Source organism: Sciurus vulgaris (genome assembly GCF_902686455.1).
Source record: "Sciurus vulgaris genome assembly, chromosome: 16".
NCBI classification, from domain to species: domain Eukaryota; kingdom Metazoa; phylum Chordata; class Mammalia; order Rodentia; family Sciuridae; genus Sciurus; species Sciurus vulgaris.
The window spans coordinates 9635606-9654340 of NC_136477.1; the positions used below are offsets into that span (position 1 = coordinate 9635606).

The 18735-nt window shown below is 40.9% G+C and overlaps 1 protein-coding gene across 4 annotated transcripts; it reads right to left on the minus strand.

Moving 5' to 3' along the window:
* Positions 1 to 3157: 3157 nt before the first annotated feature.
* On the minus strand, positions 3158 to 18670 carry LOC306647180 (uncharacterized protein). Of its 4 annotated transcripts, none has more exons than XM_079116207.1 (5): positions 18563 to 18670; positions 15643 to 15692; positions 13912 to 14038; positions 8437 to 9309; positions 3158 to 7194 (listed from the first exon to the last, which is right to left on the minus strand). In XM_079116207.1, the coding sequence occupies exons 4-5, from the start codon at positions 8538 to 8540 to the stop codon at positions 5754 to 5756; spliced, it is 1545 nt and encodes a 514-aa protein (XP_078972333.1). In that variant the 5' UTR covers positions 8541 to 9309; positions 13912 to 14038; positions 15643 to 15692; positions 18563 to 18670; the 3' UTR covers positions 3158 to 5753. The 4 variants fall into 3 exon arrangements, 3 of the variants coding, with proteins under 3 accessions (XP_078972333.1, XP_078972335.1, XP_078972334.1); XM_079116209.1 differs by lacking the exon at positions 8437 to 9309; XM_079116208.1 differs by lacking the exon at positions 18563 to 18670 and having other exon boundaries at positions 15643 to 16732.
* Between the last annotated feature and the right edge of the window lie 65 nt (positions 18671 to 18735).

Sequence of the window (18735 nt, forward strand, 5' to 3'; positions counted from 1 at the left end):
TGAGACCCTGTCTCTAAATAAATACCAAAAAAGGCTGGGGATGTGACTCAGTGGTTAAGCATCCCTGGATTTAATACCTGGTACCAAAACAAAAAAAACCTGCTGCCATGCACATTCCAGCAACCTCTATGGTCCAGCCAGTACCAGTTGAGTGAGTTTGCCAGGGCACAGAAATTCTCCATAACTCCTCCCCCCACAGTGGGCAGCTGAGTGAGAGGCAAGGCTACATCTGCAGGAGAGCAGGTCACCAAAGCTAGTACAGGTCTTTGTCTCAGAGCCCAGTGACGGCCTGCAACTATGAGACCAAGCAGAGTAGAGAACAAGGCCCCTGTGTAGGCCAGAGCTCACAGAGGGAGCCTCTAGACCTGCATCAAGCAGACACCTGCAGGGCACGTAGGACAGACTACATCATTTAGCCTACATTGCCAGCCTTGGTGTGGGCCTGGCACACACACCATACGCTCCCCAAACTGTACCCGTCCTCTGGATGTGAGACTCACATGCAACCCAGCTGTCAGTCTTGGGATCTCTCTCTACCACCAGTGCCCCAGTCTTAGGCAGCACAGCTATTGTGAGGCCAGAGCTTACAGATGAGACTCTAGAACCTCCTCAGCATCAGAGACCTGTGCCCCACTGGGATAAACTAATTTTTCCACCTACATCACCACCAGCCTCAACCTTAAAACTGTGAGAATCAGATATGACCCAGTTTAACACCAGCCTGGGTGGACAAGGGGCTGCCATTGTTACTGGAGACAGGATCTTCTGGCTTGGAAACAGGAATGAGACCCAGTCAAATATTGTGGGCACACACAGGCAAGTCTTTAAGTGGGGCATCACCAAAGGGAGACATCACTGATTGAGGAGGGACTAGGCTGTTTCCCCAAAGTAAGATGTGTAAACGTTTATTGATTTTCTGGGGTGAGCCAAAGTCCAATAATTTTCCACTGATCAGGGGCATGATTCCAAAGATGTTTCTTCTTGCAAGAAACTAGAATACTGGGCCAACAAGAGTTTAAGAAGAATAAAACAAAGTGGAAAATGCAAGAAAAAAAAAAAGTGGGAAGCCAGGCATAGTGCCACACACCTGTAATTCCAGCAACTTGGGAGGAAAAGGAGAATTATAAGTTCAAGACCAGCCTGAGCAACTTAGCATGACCCTGTCTCAAAAGAAAAAGGGCTAGGGATGTACTTCAGTGGTAGAGTTCCCCTGGGTTCAATCCCCAGTACCGAACACAAGAACAAAAACAAGCAGAAAAAAAAAAAATCATACACATATATTATGATAATGTAAAACAAACATCAATATAAATACATTTTTTAAAGGCAGCATGTTGAATCTAGCAAAATAAAAAGGCTAATAGACCAATACGTACAAATTTAATATATTCCATTAATACATGTTGTTTTACCATCTGAAAATCAAGGATTGTATAGTTCATCATGTTAACAGAATTAAGAATTTTTTAAAACCCTGATACATGCAGAAAAGGCACTGGATAAAATCCAATATCCATTTGTGATTTTAAAAACATTTGACAATCCAGGAACAAAACAGAATTCCCTTAATTTGACAAAGGTTATTTATGAAAATTTACAAGTAGCATTATATTTAATGGTGAGATATTAAATATTCTTTTATAATTTCAGGAACAAGGAAAAGATGTTCATTTTCATGACCTCTATTCATTAAACAAAGCAAGCAAAATAAATAAAAGGCTTAGAAACCAGGTAAGATTGCAAACTACTTGAGTAAGTTATGTCACTAGCTACAAAGTTGATGTAAGAAAAAGATATTGCAAATCTCTGTACTAATCAAAAAATTGAAAATATTTACAAAGCAAAATATGGCACATACCTAGAAATAAATTAAACAAAGCCATTCAAAACTTCTACAATTAAAACTATAAAACACCTCTCAGAAAAGTTAAAGACAACCTAGGTAAATGAACAGTCGAATCATGTTCATCAATTGCAAGATGCAGTACTGTAAAGATGTCAGTTTTCCTTAGGTTATTCTATAAAATAGTCCCTGAATATTTATTTATAAAAAATTAATAAATTCTTTATTACTAGATTTCCAAATAATACCATGAAGTAACACAAATTAAGATAGTATGGTACTGCTGCAAGAAAAGCAGATAAACCCAGGGGCACATCGGCTACCTTAGCAGAGGGAAAACATGATCTAGTTGATAAATCTGTACACATACACCTTCATCCTACCTCACACCCTATCAAATAAAAAAATATTTGAGATGAACCACAGACCTGAATATAAGAAGTTAAACAATGAAGGATCTAGAAGAAAACAGAATAAATTCATTATCTTGATCTGGGCAAACAATTCATTAGAACTCAGATCTCTACTTATTTTTATCCTCAGTAAAGACTGAGAAGCAATTTTTAGCAATCTAAAAAACATTAACATATGGCATCTGACATTCCTAAAAGAGTTTCTAGGAACTAACAAACCCTGGTTAAGCTCCCAGACTTCATAGTTCCTGGAGTTAGCACAAGGTACAAGCTCACAATATTGCCCAGATTTGAGCTCCCACCTGCCGCCAGCTGCCTCCCAACACTCTACATATGCATCATAACTGCCAGGGCTCTATGACTTAGGGGTGCCAATTCTAACCTCAGTTTCTCAATGAGCCTGAGAGTTGGTCCTAAATAAATCAGATTATTACATTCCCCTGACCACAGTGGGCAAAGTAAGTCAATCAGATTCCATTCAGATACTTATACTGGAACTGTTCAAAAAGACAATCACTCTTCTCCCTGAAGCATTGGGAAGAATTCCCAATTCCCATTCCCTTGGGAAGAAGGGAGCTTAGAACCTGTGAAGCCTACTGTGAAGAGACACCCCCAACTGGAAGAAAAGATAATGCAGGAGGATGCTCGGCAAGACATGGAGACAGACAGATTCACATCTTTTAGCTCCAGGATCCAGACTGAAGCTTAGTTATATCCAAAGACGTTTTAACAGCAAAGAGACACTTCAAAAGAAAGGAGGAAATAAAAATGGGTGAAATGCTTCCAAAGGTAGCCTCATAAAGATATCCAAATAACCAATAAATACACAAAAAATTACTCAAAATCATTACATATCAGGAAAATCCATTATTAAAACAAAACAAAACAAAACAAAAAACAAAAAACAAAAAAAAAAAAACCAGCATCACCACATGCTTTGCTAAAAGGCTAAAGTTACAAAGTGTGGGCCCAGTAATGTGGAACTGCCAAGACTTAACATGCACTGTTGGGGATTACTGGTAGACCAACATTTTTGAAAAAGTAATTAGCAAAACTACACATGAAGTCTACCCTATCATTCAGTAATTGCATTCCCCCACAGAGCATATATCAAAAGAAATAAGTGTGTAAGTCTACCAAAAGACCAACTAAATGACAAAACAGACATTATGTTGAGTGAAAGAAGCCAAACACATAACTGTACATATTATAGTTCAACATTTATTTGAAAAGCAAGAACAAGCAAACCAAATCAAGTGTAGTAAGAGCCAAATTGGGTTTCCTCTGTGGATTAATTATTGAGAAAGGGGATGAATGAACCTCCTGGAATCCTGGAAATGTGCTCACCAGGATGAAATTTCATCAAACTGTACACAGATTGGCACTTCATGCATGTTAGCATATATATACCTTGATAAAACAGTAAAAAGTGATTAAGGGAAATGGTGTAGCTATGCTTTAGGAGATAAAATATGATTTTTTTAAAAGGGGGAAGAGAGTAGCAAAATGTGCCTGAAACAGCTCACAGCATTCCTCTTCTCATATGAAGGCAGTAAAATCTTCCCTGCCTGAAGGTATCAAATATAAATCCTCCTCTACCAAAACGGGATGACACCTCTCTGAAGCTTGCCTCAATGACAGCCAGCATAACTTCATCATCCACACCTCTTCTCACCTTTTTTGAGACCACAGTAGGCTTGCACAGACACCGATCCCCTTGAGCAGAGTCCAGCATGGGACTGGACTGTGTGCATGATGACAGTCCTGTGAACTGGGTCAACTCTAACAAGGCAGCGAAGGTGGCAGAGGGAGTGCAATGAGAGTCAAAAGTGCCAGAACGGCAGTGCCAGAGCTTCCCAGAGAAAGCCAGCAGCTGTGCTTGGCCACGATGCGGGAGCTTACGGAGGTGTTTGTGGAGCTGCAGCTCCTGAGGAGACTGAGGTCAAGCGCTTCATGTTCAGTCTTGAGCAAGTGTGGATCAGTGTGTTCAATGCTCAGAAAAATGAGCTGAAAACCGGGTCCCTACTCATTGGTCTACCTGTCTGGTGGTCCTAATAAGTGGACAACAGTGGCTTCTTCCCTAAAGCCTTCCAAACCTCATGAAGACTCTTAAAAGACAACTCTAACCTAGAATTGGAAAAAATAAATGATCTGGGAAATGTAGTCCCTAGCCATATCCAAATTAATATAACACACTTTTGTAATTTAAAACATTAGATCAAAATTCCACCATGAGCAAACATGAAAATACTGCATATCAGATGATGTTGGGAGAAATCCTAGTTCTTGTTTCACAGCAGTTAATGTCTCAAGTGTGAAACTTGCAGAGAGGAGCATTCCATTCTGACCACCTAGGAAGGTGAACAACTGTCCCCAAATTGACCTAGTGTTACCAAGGGAACCTGTATAGGGGCCTGGTGGTCTGATCCCCCGTGGCACATTGTGATTGGGCAAAAAGTCTATAAAATGTATGGGTATTCCTGCAATAAATGAGTTTGCAGGCTGCTCACCACAAGCCTGCTTCTACCCAACTCCTGGAGTCTGGGTCTTGACTCTGTGGCCCTTACCTGTGCCTGAGCTAGCCTGGCACCCCTACAAGATGAGACCATCCTCTTTCAAGGCCTTTGTGCTAATTAATTTCTACTAAAATTCTGTATTACACATGAAAAGTTTTGATAGTAAACACTGATATTCTCAAAAGCAGGAGGTGCTGTTAGTTTAAGGATGAGGGGGACATTATTGGGTAGACAAGTTTCAGTATCCAGACCCAAAAAAAGGAAAGAAAGAAAGAAAAGAAAGTGCCCATACTATGCGTACAAATTTAGAGAGCAATGGAATTAAGTAGGTGGGGAAGAGAAAAGAACACTCTCCTGCCTGCAACACCAACAACAACAAAATGTACTTCAATCAGACACAATGGTACATGCCTGCACTCCCAGATACTGAAGAGTCTAAGGCAGGAGTCCAGGAGTTCCAGGCCTGGACAACATAGCCAGACCCTGTCTCAGAGGGGAAGTACACATGTACGCACACACACACACACACACACACACACACACACATGCACACACATGCATGCACAATCTTCCAAGAGTCCAAAAGACTGTAATGGAAATAACATTTACATCTCAGCCAAAGAAAGTCACCTCATACTCAAAAGTATGTGATATGAGCTAAAACGGGAAATGTATCACCTTAAATCTTCCTATTAGAAAACACTGGAAATCAATGACCCTGTAGTAAAAGTCCCCTTTAATGAGACACTGCTCTTCTTTTCTAGTTTGAATTTTAACTTTTCTTATACACAATAAGTGATGTTCAAAATCTAAAGGCTTTATCATATAGTTTACAAACACAGTTTCTCTCTCCTCAGGTCTTCAAAATGATGACTGATAATCTCCTAATTTCTCAGATCCATAGAGTGTCTCCCAGTATGAGACGTCACAATTTGATTGGGTTCAGAAAAAGCCTTGCAGAGATTCCCATACTCCTTATTTTTATATGTTGTCCCTAGTGTGAATTTTCACATGTCTTCGAAAGTAGGCTGGACAAATAAAGGCTTTCCCACAGTCCTTACATTCATATGGTTTCTCTCCAGTGTGGCTTCTCACATGTCTTCGAAAGGATGAGGGACAGCTGAAGGCTTTTCCACACTCCAGACATTCAAAGGGTTTTTCTCCAGTGTGCATTCTTGCATGTACAGTAAGGTATGAAGAATGTCGAAATGCCTTCCCACATTCCTTACATTCATAGGGTTTTTCCCCCGTGTGGGTTCTCATGTGAATACTAAGGGCTGAGAAATAAATAAAGGCTTTTCCACATTTCTTACATTCATAAGGTTTCTCTCCAGTGTGAGTTCTTCTATGTACTGTAAGATGGGAGGAACTGATGAAGGCTTTCCCACATTCCTTACACTCATAAGGCTTCTCTCCACTGTGAGTTCTTAGGTGTTCAGTGAGGGATGAGGAACGACTAAAGGCCTTCCCACACTCCTTACATTCATATTGCACTTTACCAGCATGATCCCTCACATGTGCTTTAAAGGATGAGGGACAACTGAAGGCCTTCCCACATTCCTGACATTCATAGGGTTTCTCTCTACTTTGATTTTTCACATGCGTGTTCAGGGAAGTGGGAAGGTAGAAGGCTTTTCCACATTCCAGACATTCATAGGGTTTCTCTCCAGTGTGTTTTCTCATGTGGATGCTTAGGGAGGAGGGACAATTGTAGGCTTTCCCACATTCCTTACATTTATAGGGTTTCTCTCCAGTGTGTGTCCTCACATGTACAGTGAGTTTTGAGGATTCACTGAAGGCTTTCCCACACTCTTTACATTCATAAGGCTTCTCTCCAGTGTGAATTCTTAGATGTATTATAAGATGAGAGGAGGAGCTAAAGGCCTTCCCACATTCCTTACATTCATAGGGCTTATCTCCACTGTGAATTCTTTTGTGTTTGGAGAGTGATGAGGAACAACTAAAGGCCTTCCCACAGTCCTTACATTCATAGGGCTTTTCTCCACTGTGAATTCTTCTGTGTTCTGTGAGGTATGAAGAACTACTGAAGGTCTTTCCACATTCCTTACATTCATAGTTTGCCTTTTCACTGTGAATCTTCATGTGTGCCCTGAACAAGGAGGAGCAACTAAAGGCTTTCATACATTCCTTACATTCATACGGTTTCTCTTCAGTGGGAGTTTTCATATGCTTCTTAAAACAAGCAAGAAAATGGAAGGCTTTCCCACATTCCTTACACTGATAGGGTTTGTTTCCAGCATGAGATCTGGTGTGATTCTCAAGGGATGAATGGGACAGGAAGGCCTTGCCACACTCATGGCATTCAAAGGATCTGACTTCAGTAGTTCTCTTGAGCATAAGATTTGGAATTTGTCCACGTTGATTTTCTTCATTGTATTCACAGATGTTCTCCACCATATGACTTTTAAAAGTAAAAGACAGGTTATTAGTAATAAAATTTACCAATTTCAGTAAATGTGTATGATTTCTGCCCCATCGACTTGTAAGCTAAAATTTCTCAAGAAGGGTCTCCCACAGCCAATATTGTCACTGCATTTTTTATTCATATGATTTTTATTTTTTTAATACTTTATTTATTTTTATGTAGTGCTGAGGATCAAATCCAGGGCCTCACACATGCTAGGCAAGCACTCCACCACTGAGCTACAGCCCCATCCCCAAATTACATGATTTTTCTGATAAATCTCTGTCAATCCAATCTATGTGTCAAACATTCAACATCTCAGTCTCACTTGTAGGGAAAACTATCTAGACAAAATTCTTTGTAAAAGCACTATTGGCATCAGATCTGCTATTTTGCTGCCGCCATTTTTCTGTCTCCCCCACATCACTTTACAACCCAGATTGTTAGCCCATGAACTTGCTCATCTGTCATTGGTCCGTTGTTATTAGCCAGTGAAATTCCACTACTTAAGAACAGCTCCCCCACCATTTTCTCTCTCCCTCCTCCTCACTTTCACGCTCTCTCCTCCTCACTCTTGTGCACGCTCGCACTCTCTCTCTCTCTCACACCCTGCAGGGAGACACTCTGCCTGTCCACTTAATAAAATCTCTTGCATGAGTTCCTGCATCTGGAGTGGTTTCTGGGTGCTTTCAAGCACTTTTTTTGTTGTTGTTTTGAATTTGCATCCTTTTATTTCTTTTTTTTAATTTAATTTTATTTTTTCATTTGTACTTGTTCTAATTCGTTATACATAACAGTAGAATGCATTTTGACACACCATACACAAATGGAGTATAAATTCTCATTTTTATGGTTGTACATGATGTAGAGTTACACCAGTCATGTAATCATATATGCACATGGGGTAATAATGTCCAATTCATTCTACTGTAATTCCAACTCCCATACCCCCTCCCCTCCCTCCACTCCCCTCTGTTTAATCCAAATACCTGTAGCCCCAACTCCCTTATTATGAATTAGCATTCATATATCAGAGAAAACATTTGGCCTTTGGTTCTTTGGGATTGGTTTATTTCACTGAGCATGATACTCACCAGTTCTATCCATTTTCCGGCAAATGCCATAATTTCATTCTTCTAAAAGCACAATTTTTTACCTAGGTTTATGGTCAAGATATGTTTTTTAAATCTCAAGATTCTTTCCTGAGGCACTATCTGCTCTCACATGAAGGACACTCACCTTAAACATCTCTCATGGCTTTTGTTCCAATCATCCACACCAGGGGAGTCCTGGTCTTCGTGTAAAATAGAGGAGCAAGATCCATTTCTTTTGAATCTCACCATATTCTGTTCATTGGATATTTTTTCTCCATTGCTATCTTGAGGAGCAACTAATTCATTAGTATTAAGTAGAGACTCAAAACCTGAAACAAAAAAGTAAAACAAAATAAAGGTACCTACAAGCAAAAGACTTTTAGAAGAGTGGCTGTTTCAGGACTTCACTATTAATAGGCACAAGGGTCAAAATGATAAATGGTTCACTAAAAAAATTTCCATGAAACCTGGCATGTTGATGCATGCTTGTAATCCCAGCAACTTGGGAGGCTGAGGTGGGAGGTTCCCAAGTTTAAGGACGGCCTCAGCAACTAAGACCCTGTCTCAAAATAAAAAATAAAAAGGGTAAGAGATACAGCTCAGTGGGAAAGCACTCCTGGGTTCCCCAGTGCCGGAAAAAAAAAAGTTCTAAGAAGAATTACAGTGATGGCAACACGAGTAGAAAATTATCAGGAGAGGAAAACAGAAAGGATAAAACGCACGTACCAGATACAGACTTAAAAAGAGCAAATATGAAGGCCTTCGCCAAGAACAAGGAAAGTGTGAGAGGACAGATAAAAAGTCAAAATAGTCATCTAAGCCATCTGTGGATAATGAGTCTCCTCAGACAAAACAAATTTTTGCTTTGTTTCTATCTGATTTTTTTTCTCCTCCCAGGGATTCTTGCCTTTCTGGTGCTGCTCCGTACTGATGCCCTGGATAAGTCCTGTCTTCATTGTCTGCAGTTCCTCCTCTTGTTCCCACTGGGAGATCAGATTGGGTGTGAGTAGTGGGTACCCTGCACAGGAAGAAAGGAATATCATAAGGGAAAGCAATGAAGAATCACAAGCATCTTTCCTTAAGATAGGGTCAAACTTTGTTCTGATACTCTAAAGACAGACAAGGATGAGTTTAACTGAAACAAAGTAGCAAATCCATTAAAAAAAAATGAGGCAAAGGAGGGAGGAGGAGGAAGAAAGAAAAAAAAAAGAAAAGAAAAGAAACAGAGAAAGTGAAAGAAAAGGCAGAGATGTGGGAATAACTGATCTGAGTCAGGCAAGGGGACACACACCTATAATCCCAGTGACGTGGGAGGCTGAGGCTGGAGGATCATGAAGTCAAGGGTAACCTCAGCAATTTAGCAAGATCCTACCTCAAAGTAAAGAAAAAAAAAGTTTTAAATGATTAGGGAGGTAGCCCCCTAGGTTCAATTCCCAGCACAAAAAGAAAAAAGAAAGAACCAATCCATATTCACAATGGAACCTCAGTATTACTAGCTGATCTAACACAGCCAGAACATTTTGTTTTCCTGGTAAACACAAATAATCTCACAGAATACTCTGATACCATGACACAATGCAACAAAATGACAGCACTAGATAAATCTGTCTAAATAAGAAAAAAAAAAAAATGTACATGGCACCCACAAAATATTCAACCCAAGAACTGCCTCTGCTTCATGTCTGCATCCCATCTAAAGTGACCACTTGTGCATCAGGTTGAACAGGGTTCCACCAAAAAAAGTCATGTCCAAATATATCAGTGGAACAGAGTAGAGAACCAGACACACATCCACATGAGTAGAGTTGGCCCTCTATATCTGTGAACTCAAGCAACCATGGATGAAAATACTAGAGGAAAAAATTACATCTGTATTAAGCAACCATGGATGAAAATACTAGAGGAAAAAATTACATCTGTATTGAACATGTACTTTTTTTGTCCTTTTCTACAAACCAATACGGTACAATAAGTAAATATGAATAAGATAGGATAAGTAGTAAAACAGGCAGACAGTTAAGAAAATGCATGCCCCCCTAAAAAAAGAGAAACTTTAAATGAAGAGACTACTCCACACAATTAACCTGTAGGAACATTTCAAACATTACAGCCAACTCCTTTGTCCCACGTGACAAGAAAAGGAAGATAGAGCAGATGTGAGCAAAGACCACAGACTCAAGAGCTCACTTATCAGAATGTTACAGGCTGAACCAATAGCCTTGGCACTTTTTCAAGGCATGATTAGCACAGATATTGACCAATACCCTTAGTTCTTTTCCAAGACCTGATTAGCACAGATATTAATGAATGCCCCAGTAGCTATATAAGTCCCTAGACTAGTTCACGTAAGTGGAAACCTATTAGGTCCTCTTCTCACCCCGAGAGTTCTGCTTCTTTTCTTTTTACTTAAATAAATACTACACCTTTTACTCTTACCTTCTGTTATCTGTGGATTTTAGTCTTCAAATCTGTGAGACAAGAACCTGGGAAAAAACTTGGCAGCCAACTGCTGGGATCTGCTGCAGTATTTGGGGGTACGGTCTGCCACTGAGAGGTTCAACACACTGCTCAGTAATAGTGAAGAAAAATAAGGTTCTGCCAGCTGTGTGTGACCTATGGAGCTGACCAGGCAGGCATTTCCCTGCTGTGATTAGCTGCAACACTAAAATGGGCTCTAAGCTGCAGAGGCCTGTAACTTAGCTTCCCATATGAGAGAAAACATTTGACCCTTGGCTTTCTTGTATGTGGCTTATTTCACTTAACGTGATGTTCTCGATTTCCATCTGTTTACCAGCAAATGCCATAATTTCATTCTTCTTTATGGCTGAATAAAAATCCATGTGTCTTCCATTTTCTTCATCCATTCATCTGTTGACAGGCACATGGGTTGGTTCCATAACTTGGTTATTGTGAATTGCACTGCTATAAACCTTGATGTGATTGTATCACTACTGTATGCTGTTTTTAGGGTTTTTTTGTTTTTTGTTTTTGGTTTTTTTTGTTTTTTTTGTTTTTGGATAAATACCAAGCAGTGAGAGAAAAACTGGGTCATATGATGGTTCCATTCCTCCAAAGTGGTTATACAATTTACAGTCCCATCAACAATGTATGATGTACCTTTTTCCCCACATCCCCATCAGTGTTTATTATTATTTCTATTCTTGATGATTGCCATTCTAACTGGAATGAGATGGAATTTCTATGTAGTTTTGATGTGCATTTTTCTGATTACTAGGGATGTTGAACATTTTTTTCATATATTGTTGACCATCTGCATTTCTTCTTTTGAGAAATCTATTTAGTCCTTTTGCCATTTATTGATTGGGTTATTTGGTTTTTGTTTGTTTTTGTTATTTTGGTTTTGAGTTTTTTTTAGTTCATTATATGTTCTGGATGTTAATCCCCTGTCAGAGGAATAGCTGGAAAAGATTTTTTCTCATTCCATAGGCTCTCTCTTCACACTCAGTCATTTCCTTTGCTGTGTTACACAAAGAATTCTTGAAGATTAATAGTAAGAGAACAAACAACTCCCTAAAACTCTGGGCCAAAGACCTAAACAAATACCTAACCAAAGACATACAGATGGCAAGTAAACATATTTTAATATGTTCTACAATATAAGTCATCCAGGAATAACAAATGAAAACAGTGACACACCTCTACACACCTATTTGAACAGCCAAAATCCAGAACATGGACAATGCCAAATGTCGGCAAAAATGTAGAGAAACTAGAACTCTCATTCATTATTGGTGATATAGCTACTTTGGAAAATAATCTGGTGATTTCTTATAAATTAAAAATACTCTTACTATGTGATCCAGCAACTAAATAGTGTTCCTTGGTATTCACCCAAGGAGTCAAAAATTGCACACAAAAAGCTACACATGTTTATGAGAAAATAATTCATACTTGCCAAAACCAGAAAGCATCCATGATATCCTTTAGTAAATGGGACGATAAATAAACTGTATGGCACATCCATACTATAGAATGTTATTCAGCACTAAAAGGAAAATCATAAAAAGACATGGAGGAATCTTAAATCAAGTGAAGTAAGCCAATCTGAACAAGTTACATACTATACAAATTCCAACTATATGACATTCTGCAAAATATAAAAGTATAGAGATGATATAAAGATCAGTGGTTGCTAAAGGGTTAAGGGAAAGTAAGGGATAAAATGGGAGCACATAGAAAACTTTTAGGACAGGAAACTACTCTGTATATTACTATAATGGTACATGTCATGGTATATCTGCCCAAAGCCATACAATGTACAACACCACAAATGAACCTTAATATAGGCTATGAACTCTAGTTGATGATGGTGAGTCAATGTAGCTTCATCAATTGTAAATTAAACATGGACCATTCTGGTGGAAGATGTTCACAGGGAAAGAGACTGGCTGTGTTGTAAGGGCAGTGGTTATTAGAAATCTCTCTACCTTCCAGTCAATTTTGCTTTGAAACTGAAATTGCTCTAAAAACTAAAGCCTATTAAGCTGGGGTGTGGTGGTGCACACCTATAACTCCAGCTATTCAGGAGGTTGAGAAAGGAAGATCCCAAGTTTGACACCGACGTGGGCAACTTAGCAAGACCTTTCCACAAAATAAAAAATAAAAAGAGCTGGGAATTTAGTCAGTGGTAGAGAGCCCCTGGGTTAAATTCTCAGTACCACATAAATATATACATAAATACATACATTTTTTAAAAACCTATTTTTAAAATGCTCACCCACACTCAGAATGTTGCCTTATAGGGAAACAAGGTCTTTGTCAATATAGTCAAGTTAAGATGAGGTTATTCTGGATTAAGGTGGACCCTGAATCCAATGACCGATGTCCCTATACAGAGAGAGATCAGAAACAGGTACGCAGGGATGGCAGAGGCAGAGACTGGGAGTGATGCATCTATAAACCAAGAAACACCAAGAACTGCCAGCAACCACCAGAAGCTAGGAAGAGACAGGGAGGGACTTTTTCCTCAGAGCCTTTAGAAAGAACATAGGTCTGCTGACACCTTGATTTCACACTCCCACACACCAGAAATAAGAAAGAATAAATTTCTATGCTTTTTACCCACCAGTCTGTGGCACTTGTTCACACAAGGCCTAAAGAACTAATACAATCGACCCCACAGACTCATCTCCAAATCATCCAACCAAAGCACAAATCCTCCAATAGATTCTTTCTAATGCCCTCTTACTAAGATGCCCACACTCCCCATGGGGTACATTCTCCCATGACACACTGCAAAATAAACCCACTTGTTTAACTTATGGGTGTGATCCTGGTGACCTCTGAGTAAAGGGCATTCACAGCAGTACGATCCTAAGGGTCTCACACCACAAACTCTCCCTGTGCCCCAGAGTGACCCTTCAGTGCCCACACTTAACACTTAATAAGCCTCAAGGCTTTCAACCACAAAAAGAAAAAGGAAAAACAATGTTCCTTCTCATGACGAAGCCTCCAGACTGTGAGCACCCTGCAGTCTGTGACCACGTCTGTCTTATTTACCAACACATGCCCATTCCTCAGTCCAAATCCTGGAACAAGGTCAACCAGTGAGATAAATTGTTTTCTAAACCACTATGTGAACTAATGTTGCCCATCTTACCTAGTGAGGCCAGGTTCTGGAAGGTTTCCAGCATCACATCTCTGTAGAGGCTCCTCTGAGCAAGATCCAGCAAAGCCCACTCCTGCTGGGTGAAGTTCACAGCCACATCCTCAAAGGTCACCAAGTCCTAAAAGATGCCACAAATTCTTTTCAGACAGGTACAACTCCTCCAGTGTGTGCAAGAGGATAGTGAGGCTGACAGTACTGGGGACCTGAGAATCAATTCAGAGAAGTTCAGAAGACTCTGTGGTCTCCCAGAATCTATGTTAGGACCCAGTCAGTGGATCTCTTTCCCTTTCCACTCACATAAACTTTGTAACTGAACAAATTTTGTCTAGAAGCCAAAATACTTCTAAAATACTAAATTAGTCTCTCCACAGTTGATGGTAATGTTACGAGAAAAACAAAATCCAAGTGATTTTCCTACAATCCTGCACAGAGCACTGGACACCAGGTGTGTGGGCAATTTTCCCACATACATCAAGCAATTTTCCACAGACACTAGCTGGGTTTCCTAATATTCAATAAAATTCTGACTCTATTTACATGGACCACTTCATCCCATGGGTTGAAGGCTCAGTCCCACAAAAATGCCCCACACTTCAAACAACAATCACAACTAGTAGGTGGTCACTGATACTTCTGACCAAATGGCTACATATCGGAGTACTCACTACACTCTCCTTGAGTTGAGTAATAGCTGGGATGGCTTACAGAACCTAAGGAAACACTTCCTCAAGCCTATGATTTGTGATAAATATAGAGAAATATCCATATAAAGAAATATATATGGCACGGCATGGTAGGAAACACTGCATGCCTACCGGAGTGCCTCGTTCCAGGAACCTCTACATATTCAGCAATCCAGAAGCTCCCTGAACTCACTCTTTCTGGGTTCTCACAGAGGCTTCACTAGAAAGCATGACTGACTAAATCACTGGCCACTGATGATCAACTTAACCTTCAGTACCTCTCCCGCAACCCTGAAATTGGGGGATAGGGCTAAGAGTCAATCATACCTTAGTTCTTTTGGACCAGCAGTGATTCTGAGGCTCTCTATCGTAGTCACTAGTCCTCTTACTAGCATACAAAGCTACTCTTCTCACTCCAGACATTCCAAAGGTTTTAGGAACTCTATGCCAGAATATGGGATCAAGGCCACATCTTGTACAATATCACATTATTCCTTATTCAGAAATTTTTTCTGATTCAGGAATAACTTCACCTGCTACTTTATTCCTATTACAGCATTCAGCACAACATCAAACACAGGTTTAAGTCTTGATGAGGTTTTAAAGAATGAAACACACTGAGGGAATGGGAACTTTTCCTTTTTCCCCCTCACAATCCTGAGAGACCCAGGAGCCTGCACATCTTTTAAGTCACGCCCACAGCTGGCTCTGTTTTGTAGTATTGTAGGCCAGGGCTCAACAAACTATAGCACATGTCCTAATTCCAGTCTGGCACCTACTTGAGTAAACAAAGTTTTATTGCAACACAATATGGTTTATGTACCCAACACAAAGGGTTTATGTACCCTGTATGAAAGCTTTTGTATTAAAATGATGGAGTTTCCTTGTAATAGAAAAGGCCTTGTAATGGCCTTCGAAACCTAAAATTCTTACCATATGATCCCAAAAAGAAGCAGTTTGCTAACCTCTGCTCTAAAATAGCAGCAGGATATCAAATGAAATGTAAATAGTCTTTTGGAGCATTATACCTTTTACTTACCTGTATCATACTTTTCTGTAACCCAGCAGTTCTTTCCTCCTCCATGTCACCTTCATGAAGAAAAGCAAAACACTGAGAAGTTACAGGAAGACAGAAGCTGACATGAGAATCCAGTCTTCCAGATACTGTAGTATATCAAATACCTGTAACAATCCTCAAAACACATACAAGATTCCCAAGTAAACACAAACTGAACTTGTTTTGTAAAGCTGGAGCAACCTTATCTCCCCTAGAGATACAAAACAACACTCTGGTCCTTGCCAATGATACAGAAGAGGTTAATAGTAACATTGTATTAGTAAATTAACTCAAGTCTTAAGAACATCTGGCTGTCAATCTGCCCATGATAACAAAAAGCATAAAATGTATCAAGCAGTACCTTCAACCCTAAAAACATATATTCCCTGACTCATATCCAAGAAAGCACTAATTTATTTATACACTAGGCTTCTGGGGGCTCCTTGCCCAACATTTCTTACTTGCATACCATTTCACAGGCTAACAGGCATTACTGCTAAGCCCTGAACACTGCTCTCACCCCCATCCAATGGGCTCCTCAAAACCTACTTTCTGAGAAAAAGCATCAAGCCATTTGTTTTGGTTTGAATCTGGAATGTCCTCCAAAGCCTAATGCGTTGAAGATTTGGTCTCTAATGCAGCATTGTTCAGAGGTGGGGCTTTGGGGAGTGACTAGATTTTACAGGCTATGACTTCATCTGTGGATTAATCCATTTGATGGATTAAGAATTTGAATGGACTACTGGGAGATGGCAGGAACTGCAGAAGGTGGAACCTAGAAGGGATGAGAAAGAGGAATTGAGGTAGTGGAGGTGGTGGTGGTGGTGGTGGTGATTGTAGTGAGGAAGAGGAAGAAGAAAATTTCATTGTATACAGTCATTAAAAGAAAAAGAATCCATACTTCAAACATGCACAAGGAAACAGAAGTTGTAAATTGTTTTAAAGGCAGGTTCACTAAATAAGTAGTGTGAAAGAGTAGAGACCACCTTATTAAAAGAAAAAGGTAGAGACCCTCTGATATAAAATAAATATATCTAGTTAAGATTGACCAAACCAAAATGGGTGCAAATAAAATCACCCATTTTGGTTTGGTCAATCTTAACTAGATATATTTATTTTTGTGCTGACTGCGGTAAATACAAGGACAGTACCCGAGATAAAATAGTGTGGCCATGAGTTAAGGACATTGTGACTATTTCTGTGAAGCAACCCATCCCTCTGGAGGCCCCAGAAGCTGCCGGTTTCAGATATGGGTAGTCTAGCTCCCCGGTTTAGCCCACCTTACTAACTTGCCAGGTGCTGCCTAAAATAGATAAACTAAAGCTTGCTGTTTGTATTCCATGAGTAAAAGAAAAAAAAGATCCCTATTGTGAGCCTGCTAAGTTTTTTTTTTGCCTATGATTTTTCACTTAAAAAAAACAGCTTGCTGAAGTCACCGCCACTGCAGCTCCTTCCTAGTTGGAGTGGCAGTCCTGACGCATCAGCCTGTTTTTTGTTTTCTTTCCCCAAAATTAAACTTTTTTCCTACTTTAGTTTCTGGTGGTCTCACTAGGCGTTGACAACCAGACCCCACAACAGTAGGAAATTCATATTTCCAATGTAGAAGGGGAAACTATTTTCCTGTGAATCTCCAAGATCAGAAGGGTACAACTAAAAAAATATGCCAGGCCACAAAGCACAAATAATATGAAAATATAGGTAACACTTGAGAAATGAACAATAAGAATAAATCACAAATGGATTTCATCCTAGGAATGAAGGCTGCTTAAAAACTGAATCACTGGGGCTCAGGGTACAGTGCCTGACTAGTAGCATGCATGAGGCGCTGGGTTCAATTCCAGCACCACAAAAACAAAATAAACAAATATTGAGTAACTGATTAATGAAATTCACAACATGTATAATAAGATTATTTGGAACATTCCTTTACAAAACAGTGGCTAATCTATTTCAATATACACTGGTAATAATAATTTAGGCCACTAGAAAGGAAAATATTTTATTATATTAAAAATGCAAACATCCTATTTAATAGTGAAATACTAGATTAATTTTCTCTGAAATCAGGAACAAGGCAAGAATGCAAATTATATTCTAGTCTCCATTCAACTGGGAGTCCTGGCAAGTGTACTAATTAGAACAAAAATCGGAAAATACAAAGATTTAAGAGAAAAAGTTCAAACTGGCACATTTTCTGTGCGAAATTTAAAGAATCTATAGATAGGTGACCAAAATGTATCTTTTTTCCCCCCCTGCATTTTTGCGGTACTGGGGATTGAACCCAGGGGAGCTCTACCACTAAAGTACATCCCCGGTCCTTTTTTCTGTTTGGAGACAGGGCCTGCCTAGATTGCGCAGGCTGGCCTTGAACTTGGGATCCTCCTACCTCAGCCCCGAAGAGCTGGGATTGCAGGCGCGCAATACGCGCCAGGCTAAAATGTATCACTTTATTCAGGATGAAATGCACTTGCTCAGGAGGCGGGTTGACAGGATTTTAAAACCAGCATGCTCGTGTATCTGAACGCAGTGTCCGGCATGCCCGCGGGCCCGCGGGTCGGTCGAGACCCCGCGCTCCGCAGAGCCGGAGAAGCGCAGGCGGCGCCGGGTCACTGCAGACCAGCGCGGAGACCGCGCGAGGCTCGGCCCGGGACCCGAGGCCGGCGAGGCCGCCGCGTTCTGCAGGGCGAGCACGCGTGCGGAGCGGGCCACGTCGCGGGGCTCTCCGGCTCCGGCCCGCAGGAGACGCGCCCCGCCGCCCGCGCAGCCCCCAGTCCGCGCTGCGGTCACCGGCACGAGCCCGGCGCGGGCGGAGCGGACCAGAGCTCTGGGGCCGCGCGGCTGAGGGAGGCCCGGGGGCAGCAGGACGAGCGGGAGCGGGCCCTCCGCCTCCCGCGGCCCATACCTGGATGGCGCGGGGCCGGGCGGCTAGGTTGCGGACTGAGGCAAAACTATATCTCAGACGCGGGCTGCAGCGTAAGGTGACATGGCGGCCGCGGGCACAAGGTGACAGGGCTGCGGCCTCGCGCGTGCGCAGACGCGCACTCGGCCCCCGATTCTGAAGCGCCCTGCGTGAGG